This window comes from Fringilla coelebs, assembly GCF_963513975.1.
Source record: "Fringilla coelebs genome assembly, chromosome: Z".
Classification (NCBI taxonomy): Eukaryota; Metazoa; Chordata; class Aves; order Passeriformes; family Fringillidae; genus Fringilla; species Fringilla coelebs.
In genome coordinates this window covers 81,761,724-81,779,434 of record NC_140031.1, presented here as the reverse complement: position 1 = coordinate 81,779,434, position 17,711 = coordinate 81,761,724, and the positions used below count along the sequence as shown (strand labels likewise).

General features: G+C 39.2%; 1 protein-coding gene across 1 annotated transcript in view; it reads right to left on the bottom strand.

Annotated features, from left to right (window-relative positions):
- Nucleotides 1-783: 783 nt before the first annotated feature.
- The window catches only part of EDIL3 (EGF like repeats and discoidin domains 3), a gene marked incomplete at both ends in the record, with an annotated part of 230,782 nt that continues 213,854 nt past the window's right edge, over nucleotides 784-17,711 (bottom strand). Inside the window, 2 exons of the mRNA XM_084224587.1 lie at nucleotides 784-933; nucleotides 10,951-11,106. Of these exons, the coding sequence (XP_084080713.1) occupies nucleotides 784-933; nucleotides 10,951-11,106 (306 nt within the window). The remainder of the gene's footprint in view (nucleotides 934-10,950; nucleotides 11,107-17,711) is intronic.

Sequence of the window (17,711 nt, the reverse complement as noted above, 5' to 3'; positions counted from 1 at the left end):
CACAGAAAGTTTGAAAATGCAGAAACTTTGGCAAATTCATTAACGTCATAATACGCTGATTTGGTGACATATGCAAAACGGGTGACATCTCCCAAGGAAAACAACACCAGCACAGTGTGTGATACTGAACAGAAGAGATGGAAGCTGTGTCTACAGCATGCAAAATGGAGAAGGAAAATGTGGCAGTTAGGAAAAAACCTTCCAGGTGCGTGGACTCTGCTGTCTGGATGGAAGTGGTGAAAGGTAGCTTGTAACATCACAGGTACTGTGCTTGAGCAGTACCGTGGAGAATTTCCCAAAATATATGTCGTAAGAACTGACAGTGTTTGATAGGCACAATTACTATAATGCAGTCATCCCCAAGTAAACTTATTGCTAAAAGCTGCAGTATCACTTTTTGCAAGTAAGATGATGGTATGATTTATGGAGAACTCGTCAGCCCAATGTTCCTGAAGCTGCAAATGAGCTTCGTTTGTCTCTCCCCTTGTAAAAAGGATGCTGCTGTTTTTTGTTCTTTTTTTTCTCTTTTTCCCTCAACTTGTTTCAACTGGTGGTGAACAGCTCAAAGGAGAACTAGGAGGATAATTCCACAGCAGAAGGGACAACACCAACAGATTTCAAGGGCAAAAAAATAAACCGGATCGGATCATTTTAAAAGGGCAGGCTTAGACCTCCTGGCGAAAGACAGCTAGCGGCCTACCATAAAAGATGAGCGAGCACTGGTTCGTGGAGAAACCCCACTCAGCATCCTACAAGCTTCTTCTACAGCAGGAGTGGGGCAGCTCAGTCCTCAGCTGCACAGCCCAGCAGCTCGGAGCGCAGGGTGATGCGGCCGTACCACGACCAGGGCAGGATGCGCACGTGCCGGGCCAGGATGGGCGGCTCGATGACGTTCTTGCGGTGCGTGTCGTTGTCAAAGTTCCCCTGGAACACCTGTGGGGGGAACAACGGGGCAGGGTTTTAGTGGAAGTTCCCCTGGGAATGCCTGCAGGTGTGGCGTTCACGCTCCCTGAACGCGGTTTATTTCCGCCCCGGGGTTTTTCTGCCGCGAAGGTGAAAGGCGGCGAGAGGCGTCGGAGAAAAAAGGAAAACAATTCTTCTCTCATTTGCTTCTGCTGTGTTGTGCTCATGTGGAATGTGTTTGGAGATTGTTCACCCACAGGTGATTGTTCCATTGCCTTCTGCTGGGAGTTGTTTTCAGTCTTTGGCCACTCAGGGCCAAGCTGTGTCGGGACTCTGGAGAGAGTCCCGAGTTTTCATTATTATCTTTTTAGCATTCAGCAAGTATCCTTTCTGTATTCTGTAGTATTGTATAGTATTCTTTAATATAATATAGTATCATAAAGTAATAAATTGGCCATCATTCCCTCCCCTGTTGGGGTTTCCTGCATTTACAATATGCAGGGAGGTTTTAAGGCCGGCCCTGGATCCGTGATGAATTTTTATCGTCGGTACGTGCAACTTTTAACCCTCTTTAAACTGAAGGTTCAAAGAGGCAAAGAGAAAGTTTGGATTAGGTTTGGATTACGAATCCTTTGCTGAGAAAGTGGGGAGGCCCTGGTAGAGGGTGTCCAGAAAATCTGGGGCTGCCCCTGGATCCCTGGCAGTGCCCAAGGCCAGGCTGGACACTGGGGCTTGGAGCAGCCTGGGACAGTGGGAAGTGTCCCTGCCATGGCACTGGGTGGGACTTGAAATGAAATTTAAGGTCCATTCCAACCCAAATCTCTGATTCCATGAGCCCCTGCCTCTACTAAATCTTGTGATTTGTTCACACTCAGCACGGGTGCAGGTAGAGCCTTCCACTCAAAGCTTCGCCCACTGCTCTGCCAGGGCCACGCTCTGAAAGTTACACAAAAGTCATTAACATTTAAAAAATTAAATGTCTTTTTACTTGGCATTTGTACCATCTCAAATTAATCCCGGGAGATCCTGTTACTGCTTCCGAGGAAATAACATTAATAATTAAAGGTAAGAATTTTTATTGTGTCACTTATGAAAGTTGCTGGGATGCAACTGTACAAACCCTTGTAAAATTGGTGATTATCAAGGATATTATCTTCTCATGTCAGACAAGAGTCAGCAGATGAATTAGGAGCATCAGGCTGTGATAAAAGTAAAACAACCTAGCTCAGTACAGTACATGTTATGATCTTATTTCCACCTGTATTGGTTAATTTACACAAAAGTGAGTTATAAAACTCCTATCTGTGATAAATCAGTGCCAGATTTTTCCCCTGCCAGCCACTATTTAAATTCAAAGGCCACAGCACCAATTTTTGGCAAAATGATCAGATTATCCCCTTGGGTTATTTTCAGTTTTTATGGGAAATGTTCATTCTCTTAAAATGTCAGCCAATTCACTTCTCATTTATAAAAACTGAACCTGATGGCTTTTCGACTGAAAATGAATGACTGTTGTTTGCATCATGCAGAGAAGAATATAGACCTCCTGGAGAACTGCTTATGTGACTGAATTAATGCAGAATTACAGGTTTCCTAGAAGTTCTTGGGAAAATATCAGAGTTTGAAAGGCAAGTTGGCTGATCTGGCATTTTAGCCCTGACTCTGGTTCCTTTGTGGCATGTTCACAAAGATTTTGGCCTCCCTGCTGAACCTCTTTGGATTTTGGAAGCTTCTCCCCAGTGCTGTCCTTTCAGGACATCAAACAAAATCCATCCCCTCCCCAGGTGATGCTCTTTTACAAGTGATGGATTCCCCTTCTCCTCTGCCATCTCAGAGGTGGGAGCATGAAAGGATGTGGGAGTTCTGATAGATGGATAAAGCAGCAGAGAAAATGACCACAGAAACATCACTTTTGTGAGTCTAAGGAAAAAAAAAAAAAACCAAAAACAACCAAACAACCAAAAGTATTCAGCGCAGGGAAAATTATTTGCTGCCCAAGTACAGGGTTGATACATTAATCAGCAGGAGCTTGGGCTATCAAGGTTTCCACTTCAAGTCCAGTTTCATTTGTAGCAAAAAATTACATTACTAAGTTCATAATTGAAATTACAGCGTCACCTCCCAAACCCCAAAATGCATCTAGGAGAGCTTGAAAGTGTTTTTTGGGATATTTTTGGTTTTCCATTTGATTTCTTGCATATTCATGTGAAATATCTGTTGATATTTTTTGCCTGGCAAGACAAAGGAACCTTTCTACAGCCCCAGTGTTCATATCTGAATACAGAGATGAAAGATAAATAAAATTATGTGATGCAAAACCAGCAACAAATACAGCCGAAGGAGGGAGGATTATGTCATTTACTTACAGCATGAGAACAAGAATTAAATTTTATTTTTAACTCACGATAATTTCATTATCATGAGAAGTCTAACTCATCTGTCTCAGAGGTTATTTTATGCAAATACCAGATACACTTTTCCTCAAAATTCAAGATGTTATTTCAAGAATTTAACTAAATGTGCTAGATCAAAAGAAGGATTTCAGGGAAATAAATTTATCAGAAAGTAAGGGAAGCATTGTCAGCATGCACAAGTATGACCTGGATAAAATATATCATTCTAACAGAAATTTACTTTTCTTTTTCTGTGGCCTCATGGCAAATTTCTTATGGGAAAAACTATATCCTTTCCCACTCTTCATTTACTTTTAGCCTCAATTCACTAATAGAGTCAGGGAATTTGGAAGGAGCAGGGAGGACAAAGGACAAAACTTGACTTATCAGTAGAAAAAATAAGCTATGTCTGTAGCTTAAAGTAATTTTTTTAAATCATCATGTTGCTTTATGCCCAAGCAGTTAATACTAAATGAGCCACCAAAGTAATTAAAACCCTTGAAAAGCTGATGCTCTTAATGACCACTCCTCACAGTTGTTTCTGAGCAGTTTTTTTCAGGATAACTCTGAAGGCTGCCATGACTTTTTAAGATTCCAGAGGCTGTTGCTGGAATTAAAATATAATGCTCTCTGTAAAAAAATAAAACAATTCTCAATGATGAAGTAACCCCAGGGTGATTTGTGCTCAAGAAATAAAGACCAGAATGTAAATTATCAACATGTGAGTGCACACCTTCACTTTCAGCTCTGGGTGAATGCAGGTCTGCTCCTGCCTCTTCCCAAAACAGCAAATACAGAGAAAGAGGCAGCAAGAAGAAGGGTTTTTTTGAGAGTTATTAAGCAGATAAGTCTCTCCAGCCAGAGAGGAGATACTGTAGATGTCTATAAAACCATAAGTGGCGTGGGGAAAATCGATATGAGGCAATATTGCAGTGTCCCCTCAGCAGGGCCAGGAGGGACAGGCAATGACAGCAGGGTCATCCAGAGCCATCTAAAGGTCACAGTTCCCCTTTCAACACATAATTAAACCATGGCACAGCTTCCACAGCCTTTAACCACTGCTAAAGATCAGATAAATTGGGAGCGGGAAAAACAGCTGGGGCTACTAAGGACACGGACAGAAAAACAAGAATAAAAAATTCAGAGGTGGGAAAGGGCACTGGGGAGGAATAACAACCTTACTTTTCCTGATGTCTTTTTGGGCTACCTAAAAACAGAGGCCAGACAAAATTAAGGGAATAAAAAGGGGTTATGTTTATTGAAGGGCCTTCAGGTGCATTTTGGGCAGGAAAAGCTCCCCCAGGGGCTACACCCAAAGATGGACCACGGGTCACGGGTTTGCACACTTTTATAATTTTGGTCCATTTGCTTATTGGGGATGAATCTTCCAATTCCAGCTTCAGGTAATGAATAATTTACCCAAAGTTTGCTGCCCCCAGCTCCCTTTTGTTTGCATTTCTGGCCCTGGGGCAGTGAGGTGTCCTTGGCTGCCAGACCTGGAGAGGAATTGCTGTGCCTGCCCAGAATGGGACAACAGCAGCTGACACTGAATGTGGAGTTTGGATTTATACACTGAGAACTGTAGAGAACTGTAGGATTACAAATACATGAAAAATAAAGAAGCCAAAATCCTAAGGCATCATTCCAATCCACAGGATGCTCCTGGAAAGAGCTTCACCCTCCCCAAAACCAGCGGCTGCCACGTTACAAAGTGACTTTTCTTTTGTACAAGTGGATCAAAAAGCTCCTGCTTTTTTGCCAACCCTGCTGTAGAAGGTTTCAGATTTTACAGTGTCTGTATCTGTTCATGTCAGTCTGCACATTTATAAGGTGTAACTTGCTGGAATATTTACTCAGCAGCTCTAGAAGTTTTACACATACAGACCTTGCACACACTCTGTAGCTCAGGCTTTTGCAGCTGCTATTAAAAAAAAAAACAAAAACCAGAAAATGCATGCTGCTGTACTTTTAAATATGGTAAATTTGTTCATTGTTTCTTTATGGAAAAAAAGGGAAAGACAGGAAAATAGATACTGATATTCCCTGTTGAAAAGTCTGAAATACAAACAGCTCTTGTTTATACTTGTGTCCAGCAAGCAATTTGAATGTCTTGATTTCAAACATTCAGTGAGATTTTTCAATGTAAACAAAGTGTTTTATGGCATTAGCAGAAAACTCAGATAATGACAGTGTAAGTTGATCAGAATTTTAAAAAGAAAACTGTTGTGAGACAGAATAATTTAGAAGTACCTGGAGACTGGCAGTTTGGGTAAAGGAGTGTTGTCTGCTGTACCTTAAAAAAATTTTCATACCTAGCAGAACATTTTAAAAATGTTATTTCACAGAGCAGTTAATCCTGCTCACATTAGAGGAAGAATATTTTATAAAGAATATCCAGTCATGGCCCCTGTTTGGAGTTTTCTTCAGAGCAGAGCATTTCAATATTCAGAAAAATAAAGGTGGCACATGGATGTGCTTGTGGGCACATGCATTTTTTTGAGTAAATAAGAGGAGAAAAAGTCATTTTTTCTCTCAGTTACTATACATAAAGAGCATATCACATCCACGAATATCTTTACAGAGCCTTCATTATCTCTCCATGTTCAGAACAGATAAAACCTTAAAACTTATGAAACATACTCCAATATTCTCATACTGTCATTCCCATGTGATCTACATGTTGATGCTACAAAAATGGGCATTTAGTCCACTGTACATGGCTTATAGGAGGCCAAAAAGAGAAATATTTTGAAGACCAACCTGCCTCCAGAAATGTTTACAGAAATTCAAGGTAGGTTGTTAAATGAGCATTTTGTCTTTTGCTCATTTTGTCTTCCCCCAGCTGCTGGTGTGGTGTCAGGGAGAGAGGTGTGTACTGAGGGCACACCTGAAATGAGCATAGATCCATCTTCACCTGACACAAATCATGATAATTCAGCTCCAAGTAGTGGAAGTCACTCATCATTTAAAGCAGTGCAGATAAAAAAGTCACTTAGATTAGAAATTACAACTAATATTGCAGATAATGCTATCAAATAGTGATAATACAACTATTATTGCAGATGCCGTCAAAGAGTGATAATTTAAGTAATATTACTTAAAAAATTTAATTGCTTGTGCTAAGTATGTAGATTATATATAGGAATTGAACCTATCAGTGTAAACCAGATATTATAATAATTAAACATCAGCAAAAAAAAAAAAGTATTAGCAAATCTAGCAGAAAGATTTTTAACCTGACATGATCTAACTTTTCTTTAATGAGTAGGTTCCTGTCTCCTCTCACCCTGGCAATGGACTGTACATTCAGAAATGTATAAATCATGACTGGTTCATCGTTTTGTGTACAAACCCAGTGGCCATTTGCATACTGGATGTTGTCTACCTGCAGCTAATTGCACAGCTGATGGCTGATGGGGACTGGCAGTGCTGCAGACTGCCAGGCTCCTTTAGGCTACTTTCAAATGTTCTCATCTCCCTGTAAGAAAACAGCCTCTGAAATGCCATTTGACACGGCAGCTGGCCTTGAGTTACCTACAGCAGGCTGTGCAATGTATAAATCACATGTGGAATGTGATTAAAAAAAAAAAAAGAAAGAAACAAGGAAAATAAAAAAAAAGAAAAAGGTCAGATTTGGTTTGGGTGTCCTCAGCTCTGGAGGTGCAGTGAGCTACTGACCTCTAGTTGAGAAAATCAAGATAGCTGTTAGCTCTGGTCCTCTTTCTAAAATATATTTTCTTCCTACGTGACAGCCTGCAATATAATTTATATTGTTTCTTGCAGGCAACAGGCAAAGTTTTCATATTTTTCCCATGCAGCTTATTCAAACTATTTAAAATGAATGAGAAAGGCTCCATTTTCTTTTTTTCTTTTTTCCTTTTTGTCCAAGTAACCTTTTGTCTGCACTCACAGGAATTGAGCACAGATGTGAAATGAAATGAGTGGCCATTAAAATAGCAGAAGCCAAGCAGGAGCTGCAGGAGACACTGTTCTTGGAACAGTTTTTCCATGTGAAATAGTGCAAAAACCTGAACACCCTATTTCCTTCTCTAAACCACTGTTTTGTTCAAGATTACCCAAATTTACAGGCTGCATGCAGTGTGCAGGAGATGATATCTATTTATAAAAAAATATAAACAAAATATAATGTATTGTATGCAACATAATACAAGAGACCAGTAATTTTCTCCTTTGTAAATGAACTTTAAAAAATGATGAGGAGGGATAAGTGAACAGCCCCAGGAATTGAGTGAGTTCTGCTGATCTGTTAGGACTCATCCTGTAAACAGACCAGCAGTGGGATGCTAAGCACCAGATGGGTTTAAGTTCTCAGCTCTTGCCTAAATTATAAAGTCACAATTTCATTATAAAGTCACAATATTCATCCAAAAATCATTATTACCAGCCTACCAATATCTCCATAATTTTTTGTCTGTGACTTTTAAAGTTATTTTTTTCCTTTCATCCTGTCTTCCTTTCTCTGGAATGTTTTGGAGCCACCTTTCCCCTAAACTTTTTTGATGGTTAAACAAGGCAGGATGAGCACAGGGTGACTAAATCACCTGCAGGAGAAATAAGAAATCTATGTATTCTGTCCTTCATAGAATAAATCAGGGTGTTCAGTCAATAAATAGGACTAACGAGGATAAAATATTTATGCTTGCTGCTGTTGATAGTTGATATTTACCTTTTACCTCCCTTTTGTATCTCCTGAAAACAGATGTAACATTTCACAGATTTTTCACTTTGCTATGAAAACTTGGGTATTTGTTTTTTTTTTCCAGTTTTCTTGCAATTGGGGTAAAATCTCACCTTAAGAGAAAGAAATTATAGTGGATCCTGTTCAAAGGTGGTAAGGAGAGGACCAGTGGTGCTGCACCTCTCCTGCTCCTCGTGGATGAGGTACAGCACTGCTTTTTCTCCTTGTGGCTTTATTTTTATTTATATTTCTGCCCCAGTGCACACAGAGCAGGGTTTCTCTCCAAATCCCATGGGAGCACTGCATCCACCCAGCTGGAGAGCTGAGGAGGGGTTTGGTGTCAAAAAGGGTTTGCTGGGTGACACTCCATTCCTCTGGCTGAAGAAATTTATGCATTTTCAGTCAGGAAATGGAAGATGGAAACTAAGAAGAAATAGGTTGAAGTACTCCAACCAAGAGATAAAGGAAAAAATGAAGATAAAATCAGTTTTTTGTGTCCTCTGAGGACAGGGTGGGTGTATGGCAGCAAGGGGGATAAACCACCTTTCCACTTCAGAGGATATTTAAACACTGGAGCTGACTGTTTGTAGAATTTTCATCACAGTCTGTCTCTTGGAGCATATTAAATAATAATCTGAGTGAGGATGGCACAGCCTTGTCTGAGGTGAAGGACAGGTGAATGAATTAAGCCTTAGCTCTGAAATTTACCTGTCTGCACCTACTCCAAGCTGACAGGAAGGGGCTTGGGGGTTCTTGAATCCCATTTTCTGCTGAGGTTGCAGGAGGAGAGGACCACAGTGCCTTTGGAGGTCAAAAGGTGCATGCCTAAGAGGTGTCTTGAGACCATTTCCAGTCCTACATCCTATAAAGTTTTGCCAAGTTCAGTGACTTCTGGAAAGTCAGACTCTGTCATCAAACTTTTAACTGTTTTAGATGTTTTTGATACAGGTATATAAAATACCAAAACCAGATGTTTCAGTTTGATGTTTGTGTACCAAAAGCTGAGGTCTGGACTCAAATCAAGTGAACTTTTTTTTTTAATTTTGTACAAATTTCAATTCAGAAATCCTAATTCCCAGTGAAGTGCATTTGATCTTGCTGTGTTGATCTTTTAAATGATCTTGACTTGTTAAAGAATCATAATAATGTGCATCTATTTTATTCTCAGGGATGTTAATGAATACTGGGTGTGATATGTTTAAATGAGACAATTATTATGAGTTTCCATTGTTCCTAATGGAATATGTGTGTAGCAATCAACAGTCCATCTGCTGAAGAAGGCAAAAACAATTTAATTGCTTTGGCCAAGGGTACAAACAAATGTAGACTGGAACAGTACTTTAAGTCAAAGTGCATTTTCTTTTATTAGATTTGCTGTGATTGTGTTATCACCAGGGACTCCATGTTCTCCTTTGCAATAAAATGAATACAAGCACAAGTTTGGCTCAGAGAGAATATTTCTTTCACTTTCCCCTCTCTTTTTAAATGCCAAAGATTTAAAATAGGATGTGTACAAAGTACTGAAGCCACTACCTGTCACTTAAATTGAATGTATTTCTGGTATGCCCACCAATGGTGAGCTCTTTGCTTCCAATTTTTATCTGACAGCCAGTTATACCAAACACATCCTCAATCCAAAAAAAAAAAAAAAAAAATCATTGGTATCAGAACTTTCTGAGCCAGGTGGCTAAACCAAGAGATTTGGTTTTCACTATCTAAAATCCTTTAGCAAATATTAATCTCAGTTTGGGTAAAAGCCACAGTGAGGTGACATTTGGGTTTCAGGAATTCTGACAATGCAGACACAGAAACACAGCCATGCCAATACTCAATACTCTAATTGAGGATATATGTTAAACATAAATACTCAATCCACTTATAACACATTCCCCTAATCAATGGCATTTAATCAATCAGGTAAAATCTGTGCAGTGTGGCAGATGCAGTTGCCTAACCCCTCATCATTAGGTCTCCCTGTACTCACACAGCTCATTTCGATGCATATCAAAAGTTTTCTCACTGTTTGAAAGGAAATTAATTTAATTGACTTATGTGAGGAATATGTTAGTTTATTTCGCGAAGAATTTTTATTTATACTAAGAAATATAAGTGGAAGCCTGAACATTTATCACCCTGAATACCCAGATTTGAGATGTTATCAGACACATCAGCCTCCTGGTATTTCAATAAATCCATTTTTTGTTTCAATCAGACAGAACCCTACTAAGACATTTAATAAATAATTCACATTTTGTCGTCTTGGTTAACATTTCCCTGGGCGATGCATATGCTGTAATATTTTTCTTAACTGATGATTATGAAATTCAGGTATTTGCAGTATATAAGCTTTATACACTCTAAAGGAAAGGTATAATGAATAACAAGAGAAAAGTTAAATGCTTCCAGGTAAATCAATCAGCAAATCTATACTTTCCCTATGCCTCTCATTAAACACTTGCAGAGGGAGTTGTGAAACCTTTTTTATGCTTCTTATTTATTTTATAGCGTAATAAAAATAATATTTTCAGTGAGTATTTGAAACCCTAGCCATTAATTTCCAGAAAGTAACCCAAAAAAACCCAGTCCAAAATGGCTGGGTAACAAGGATGTGCTTCACAGGAAATCACTGGAAGTAGTCCCTACTCTCCAAAAATGCACTTAAACACTTCTTTTTTTGAGTATACAAATACACTGCTATTTACACACCTTCTTCTCAAGGGTTAAATGAAGAAATGGCCATGATTAATGGAGAACTGTAAAGTTTTATGTATTTAACAGCATTAAATCAGGTGCATGGCACTGGTAGGTGTGAATGTCATTGTGTTTTGTGACTCTTTCACTCACCCTGACTCCACCCTGTGCCTTCCCCTGCAAATGGAACCCAATTAAATAACCTGCAGACTCCCATCAGTGGTGTCACCACAACCAAAATACCCATTTTTCTCTTTGCTTTACCTTGTCCTTCTTCTGCTTTTCATCCTGGTATATTTTCCAGTGCTCCCCATCGTTGCTGTAAGCAAGCTTGTAGGACCCCACGAACTGGACGTGCCCAAAATCTTTAGCTCCTTGGGTGATTATCCCAGTGATCTTTGTAGGGATGAGCAGGTCAATCTGAACAAAACAGTTTAAAATTTAAAAAAAAAAACCTCCACAACCAACCAACCAACCAACAACAACACAAAAAACCCCTAACAAAACCTTAAACCACAAAAGACCCCCCAAAAAATCCCAAAACAGATAAGAAACTCCAACAAGCAAAAAAACCCCACAAAAAACAAAACAAAACAAAAGCCAAAAAAATATTAAAAAGCCCATCAACACCCCCCCCGCCCAATAAATAAATAAAAACAAAAAAAACCAAAAACAGAGGAGAACATAATTAGAACACTTTCTGTTTCCAGTCTGGTTTTGCAACACACCAAAGCAAAAGGTGCAGTTTTGGTCCTCCCACTGTGTGCGTACACCATGGATAATAATTTGATTCTCAAAGCTCTAAGTCAATCAATTTACCTTTATTTTCCTTTTTTTTTTTTTAAATTTATTTCTAATGCCACCTAATGGCACAACATAGAATAATCTCACACCTTTCTCCTTCGTTCTGAGTAACACACATGGCCCCCAAAAAACCTAGTTAATTTACAATGGGAATGATCTGCAGCTAAAAAAATATTCCCATGTCCTCCTAATAATCAGAATAATCAGTGGCTTATTCCCCTGTGTCTTTCAACTTCTTCTCAGTTCAGAGCCCTTGCTTTAGTAAGGCTCTTAAAACATTTTAAGCTATCATGCTTCTTTTCCTCCTGAAATTTCTTCTCACTTTACATCTTTCTTTCTTTTTCTACCTGAAAAACTCAAAGTTTCTCATTTCTTGATTTTTAAAAATTTTTTATTTTATAATATTAGCACGATGCTTTTTAAAAATGCAAGGCAGGAGTCTTAAAGCCCAATAAAATCTGAGCTTTTAAGTGGTTTCCACGTGAGTCAGTGTGTCTGTGATCAGTTCTTTGTGAACCAGAACCCAGAACTGAATGTAACAGTTTGGGCCAGATGCCTTGGATTAAAATTGTCAAGAAAGAGAATGCAATAGCAAAAGTAAATTGACCTAATAATGTAATTTCAGAGGCAGAATGAAGGAGTTGAACTCCCTATCAAAACTGATATTTTATTGAAATTTGAGAGTATAACTGAGGTTTCCTTCTGTGTCCTCCAGCAATGTGGCGAGCCAGTAAAAAAGAAATAAAAGAAAAGGTGGATTTATTTCAACCAGTAAATGGCTGTGAAGCAGTCGGCATTTTTTAAATTGTCCCTTAAATCAGGCAGGAGAGACTCAGAGTAAAAATATTACAGTAAAGTGAGAGGAGTGCTGAACTCCACGAGCTGGTTGATTGACGTGTTTTTACAGGAAAAAAAGAAATTAGAAAGTGAAGAAATAAAGAATCTCTGGCTGATGAAATGCTGACGATCCAGTGCTGGATTTTCAGGAAGCTGAGGACCCCTGAGCAAACTCATGCTGGATGGAATGTGGGGCTGGGGAGAGGAGCAGATGTGCTGTGGAGCATAAGAAATAAAAAATGAGAAGAGAAACAGAAACAAACGAGCTTGAGAAGTCAGCTGGTCCTGGACAGTGCCTTGGAAAGATGGAAACTGGGGTTTGGATTTGTGTCCAAGGCCAGGCTGGACAGGGATTGGAGCACCCTGGGATGGTGGGAGGCATCCCTGCCATGGCAAGGGGGGCACTGGGTGGGATTTAAGGTCCCTCCCAACCCTTCAGACCATCCTGGGATTCTGTGAGAACAGAAAGAAGAAAACAACTGAAAAGTGCAGGAGTACATTTATAAGAATAGAACAGGAAAAATTTACTGCTTAGAGCAATCAAACAAAGGAAGCTTGGAGATCCCAACATGGGAGCAAAGAGTAGCAAGTAGTAAATCCTTCTAAGGAAAGGAATGACTTAAAATGTTCAATACTGACATACCAAAACAGTAAGGGGAAATGTCAGGGTCAGTAGATGGCTCAAGAATTTTGGTTTTACCTGAGTGAACTAATTTATTGCCATCATTTATTGCCAGTGGCAATGCTGAGGCACCCCAGGATATGAAGGAAGTGTCCCTGGGAGGCAAAACTGAGTTCCCTTTGTTCAGAGGGGAGAGAGAGGGAGTCAGTCAGAGCAGGATCCTGCTTTGGAAGCTTTCATGGATGGCTTGAAGGGACTTTTCTCTTCTGAAAGGAGTGCAGGGGAGCTGGGTTCCACAGCCTAAGTGGGCCCCTGGGAAATGAGCACTGCTAATTAGTGTAAGTCTTTCATGAATTAATAAACACCAGGTCTCCAGACCTTGCTTCCAAATATTTTGGAGTCTAAATGAATAGTCTGTTTTTCTAAGCAGACTGATCTGGTAAGGAATCACTAATTGGTCCACACTTCAGGCAGCTTTTGAACTAAACATTTCAGAGTCAACTTTAGATTCTCTTATAAATAATTTTGACATTAGCATTTTACAAGTGTAGCCTCTTTTTAGCAGAGAATGCTTCTTATACTAAAAGTCAATGTCTCTCCTGTTAGCTTGAAAAAATGCCTCCACAAAACAGGTTGTTTATTTTTAAAATGTAGAAAGTGAGCTGAGAGGATTTCACAAATATTTAACATGGCCATGACACTCAGAGTACTTCTCATTGAAATTCAGAACAGGGAGAAAAAAAATTTCTCATTAAGATTCAGGGGATTCCAAAGGTAGAATCACAATAAATCTTTATTATCACATACATCCAGTGTTAATAAAAATGTCGTGGTAATGATTGTTTTGTGCTTATAGGACATATCCAGTGGCCTTGCACTCTTGTTCAGAAAATGACGTGGGAAGCTGGAAGGTAATTTGGCTTTGCTCAGTTTTTTTTTTTCAATATGACTTATGCAGGACTGTGTAGAATATATCTGTGGGCTTTTTTTTTTCTTTTTGAAAAAAAAAAGGAAAAAGAAAAAGGAATAAATAGGCTCTCTTCTGAGGTCTTGACAATAAAGACAACACATATTGCTGGAGATGAAGGAAAAGAATACAGGATATAGCACCAGCATTTCCACCTCATATTTTAGCATCTTATTTACTTATTTATTCATAAGCAGATGAGAAATCTTCAGGCAAAAAAGATCATTATTTAAATTAAAGAAATACAGCTTTTACTTTGTAGCCTCGTTACCTTCTACCTTGCTTTCTATTCTTTGTACTGAAACTACTTTAGAGCAGAAAGTTTAGTAGAATTTACACCACCTTCTAGGTAAAACATCTGCACTAAAATAGCTTAAATGAAAGTCATAACTTCCCATCAGGACACAGAACACTTTTATTCAGTTAGTGCAGCTTGCAAGTAACAGGCAATCAAACAAATTACCAGGGAGAGAAGTTGAATTAAGACACAACCAGTGTGTACCATTCAAAGCTGAATGTGATTAACAGGATTAGAATGTGACTCTGGCTTTTTCAGTGCAGCAGAATTTAGAAGGAGGTAGAGGCAATTAGTCTGCAACTGAGAGGATCATTAGCTGGTTACAAGGAGAACCATGGTCTACAGTTAATGTACATTTCTACAAGCAGCTGATCAAAAGGAAGTTTAGCATCCTGTGTCTGAAAGAAGCCTCTTGGGCTGTAACTATTCCCTTTTCCCACCTTGTTTCAGATGTTACAGACAAATTCAGGGTGGTTTGGAGGAGAATTGATTTTAGGAGAGCACAAAGATGAATACACCTGAGTGTGGAGCATTTCCAGGGAAGCATTTGCATGGATGAGCAGCACGACCTTGGGGTGCTGGTGTGCAGCTCATGGGATGATCACCAGAGATTCCTTCCAACCTCAGCCATTCTCTGGTTCTCCAACACACGGCAAAACCCAGCTATGCTGCCCAAAATCCCAGATACTGGAAAACAGGCACATTTATTCAGCATTTACACTGACAGACTCCACGGGGGAGCAGGAGCAGACCTGCACCCCTGACACCACAGGGCAGAGTGTCTGCACAGCTGTGCTGCAGGGCTCCCACCTCCAGATACCCTGGGCACCTTTTGGTGCACATCTTTTGGCCTAATTTGATCTGAAGGGAACCCATGGTTTGTGAGGATAGCCCATCATGTGAAGCAGTGCGTGAAGAGTGAAGGTGTCTTTAAAAATAACACACTCCTCATCTTTAAAAATAACACACTCCTCATCAACCTGGGGGTGTCAAAGGAGGGGAAAGAACCCCCAGGATGCAGGGAGTGCCAGGCTCTGTTTCACTGTGAAGATGATGGTGAAATGCCTCACTGTGACTTTCAGCTGTTCATCATCTCAGGAGTATTTAAAATGTTCAGTTAAGTCCTGTCTTTGTACAGACATTGTGGTTCTGTTCCCAGTAGAGCCAATCCTATGTTCAGCTTTTCTTGTAATTTTAGACAGGCCATTTTTTCCCCACAGATTTTATTTTATTTACCTTTGTGATCCTGTAGAGTGTGTTGTTTTCTGTTTTTTTTTTTTTTTTTTAATCACTCATCAGATGACACTGATGAATGCCGGGCAATCTCAATCCACTTGGCAAATACAAAATCACTGGGATCAGAAATAAAAAACCTGGATCCAATGTATATAACAACTGGAGGGAGGCACTGTCAAGGTGGGGCCAGTTCTTAACCTTTAGGAGACTGAAAAAAGAAGGCCACAATTGTCTCCAGCTACTAATTCACCAAAGTGCAGACCTGCCTGTTAAATATTCTGATATCACAATGAGGCCTCAGATTATTTTTGGATGCATAAGATAATGGCTGGAACTCATGGCTGGGCACCAAACCCCACCAATGTGCTTTCCAAGTAAATAAATGAAGAGTAAATAACTTGTCCCAAGCAGGTTATTTACTCCTCATTTAAGACCTCATGACTGCCTGGATTTTTCCAGGGTGAACTGGTGCAGTCAGAGCTGTTACCTGCACCCTAAGAAAAGGAGGGACAGGATTGCAGTGTCCACAGCAAAAAGGCAGGAATGCAGCTCTCCTCCTCCTATTGCATCAGAGGAAGGTGCATTGCACTCTCCTCTGTGCCCAAAATCTGATGTAAAGGAAAATTAGTGCTGGTACAGTATGCTTGCTGCAGATGTCCAACATCTGTATGCTTCCAAAAACATCTCACCAGCAGCTCTGTTCTGTAAACTAAAACTCAGCATTTCAGGCTTTTTTTTTTTTCCCCTAAAGGCTTATATTAAACCCACAAAAAAACCCAAACCCCAAACCAACCCCAAACTACAATCCATCATGACAAATTGGATCTAAAAACTGTTATGGGGAAAAAACCAACTGAGCAACTAGATGCTCTTTGTAGAGAAATCTAATTTTCATCACAGCATCTTCCATATGAGAGAAGTTTTATTGTGTAGTCTCTTAAATATGTATTATTAGGGTAAATAGCTAATAATACCACCCGAAAAAAATGAAAGTAAATTATGACAGAAAATGAATTTCTTTAGAAGAAGCCATAATAACTTAATAGAAAGCAGCATTTCTTAGCATTTTGATCAATATTCCCCTATATGGGATTTTCATGCTTCCTAAGCAAAAAAAAAAGAAATAAAATTTTAAAAAATTTCATTTAATTGGGTATATATTAGCTATGCCAGCTGTCATATGTTTAAAATTAAACTTATTCTCAAACCTAGGTGGAGATGAGTTGCTTTCAAATAAAATAAGACAGGAGAGCCACTATTTTTCTCCTTTAAGAATGTGGATTTTTTTTTTTTTCCTGGCTTCTTTTTTGCCTAAGCTTAGACCTTCAACATGATTTTAACACTGTGGTACTATATTTTTAATGCCTGTAATCCTCTAGGCTAAGATAATAAATACTGGTCTTATTTTCTTATTGCTCTTAATTGCTTTTCCCTCTGAATGACTTTATGGCTGCAGTAACTGCACTGAAGAAACAGGCTAGGAAGAATTCCATGTACCATCAGCTGTCTCCAGTACAATTTAAAAGTGATAAATTGGAGGGTGAAGCCTGTTCTTTGTAATCTCCATGGGCCATCAAAAATACCTCTCAGGCCATTATGTTGAAAATTTTGCAGTGAAACCCACAACCAGGCTGAAAATTTACTTTATTTCCACCAGCAACTTCATAAGTAGCCATTGCTTCTTCAAAAGTTCAGATGGTGTGAATCCTTCCCTATTTACATACTTAATATTCCCTATTATATTGCTATTACTGGAAAAGGAGGAAAAAACCCAGCTCAGTTGCTATAATAATTTTTTGGCATTTCAGTAAAAATTCACATAAAACAGGTGTATATGATCAACTATTTGGACATTTGCAGAGCAGTATCTATTTATTGCAGACCAGCTTTTCATAGCTAAAATTTACTAAGCCGTGAATAATCTCATTTCACTGGTGTTTCAAAAAGTAGATATTAAAAAAAAAAAGAAAGAAAAAAAAGGAAGGAAAAAAAGAAGAAGAAGGAACTGTTGGGTCCTTTAAGGCAGATGATGTGCTGGGGTTGTATGAGCACCTTGGTAAATCCTGCCCACAGCACACACGAGGTAATGCTGTTTTCCTCCTAATCCTGCAAACCAGAATGAATTCCACATTCTGTAGAACTCCCACAACTTATCAGGGAGCACTCTCAAGGGAAATGTCAGCACCAGGTATTTTAAGGTCTGAAGCAAAAGAAAATGCAGAGTTTTGAGATGATAACATCAGTGGTGATTAAATCCATAA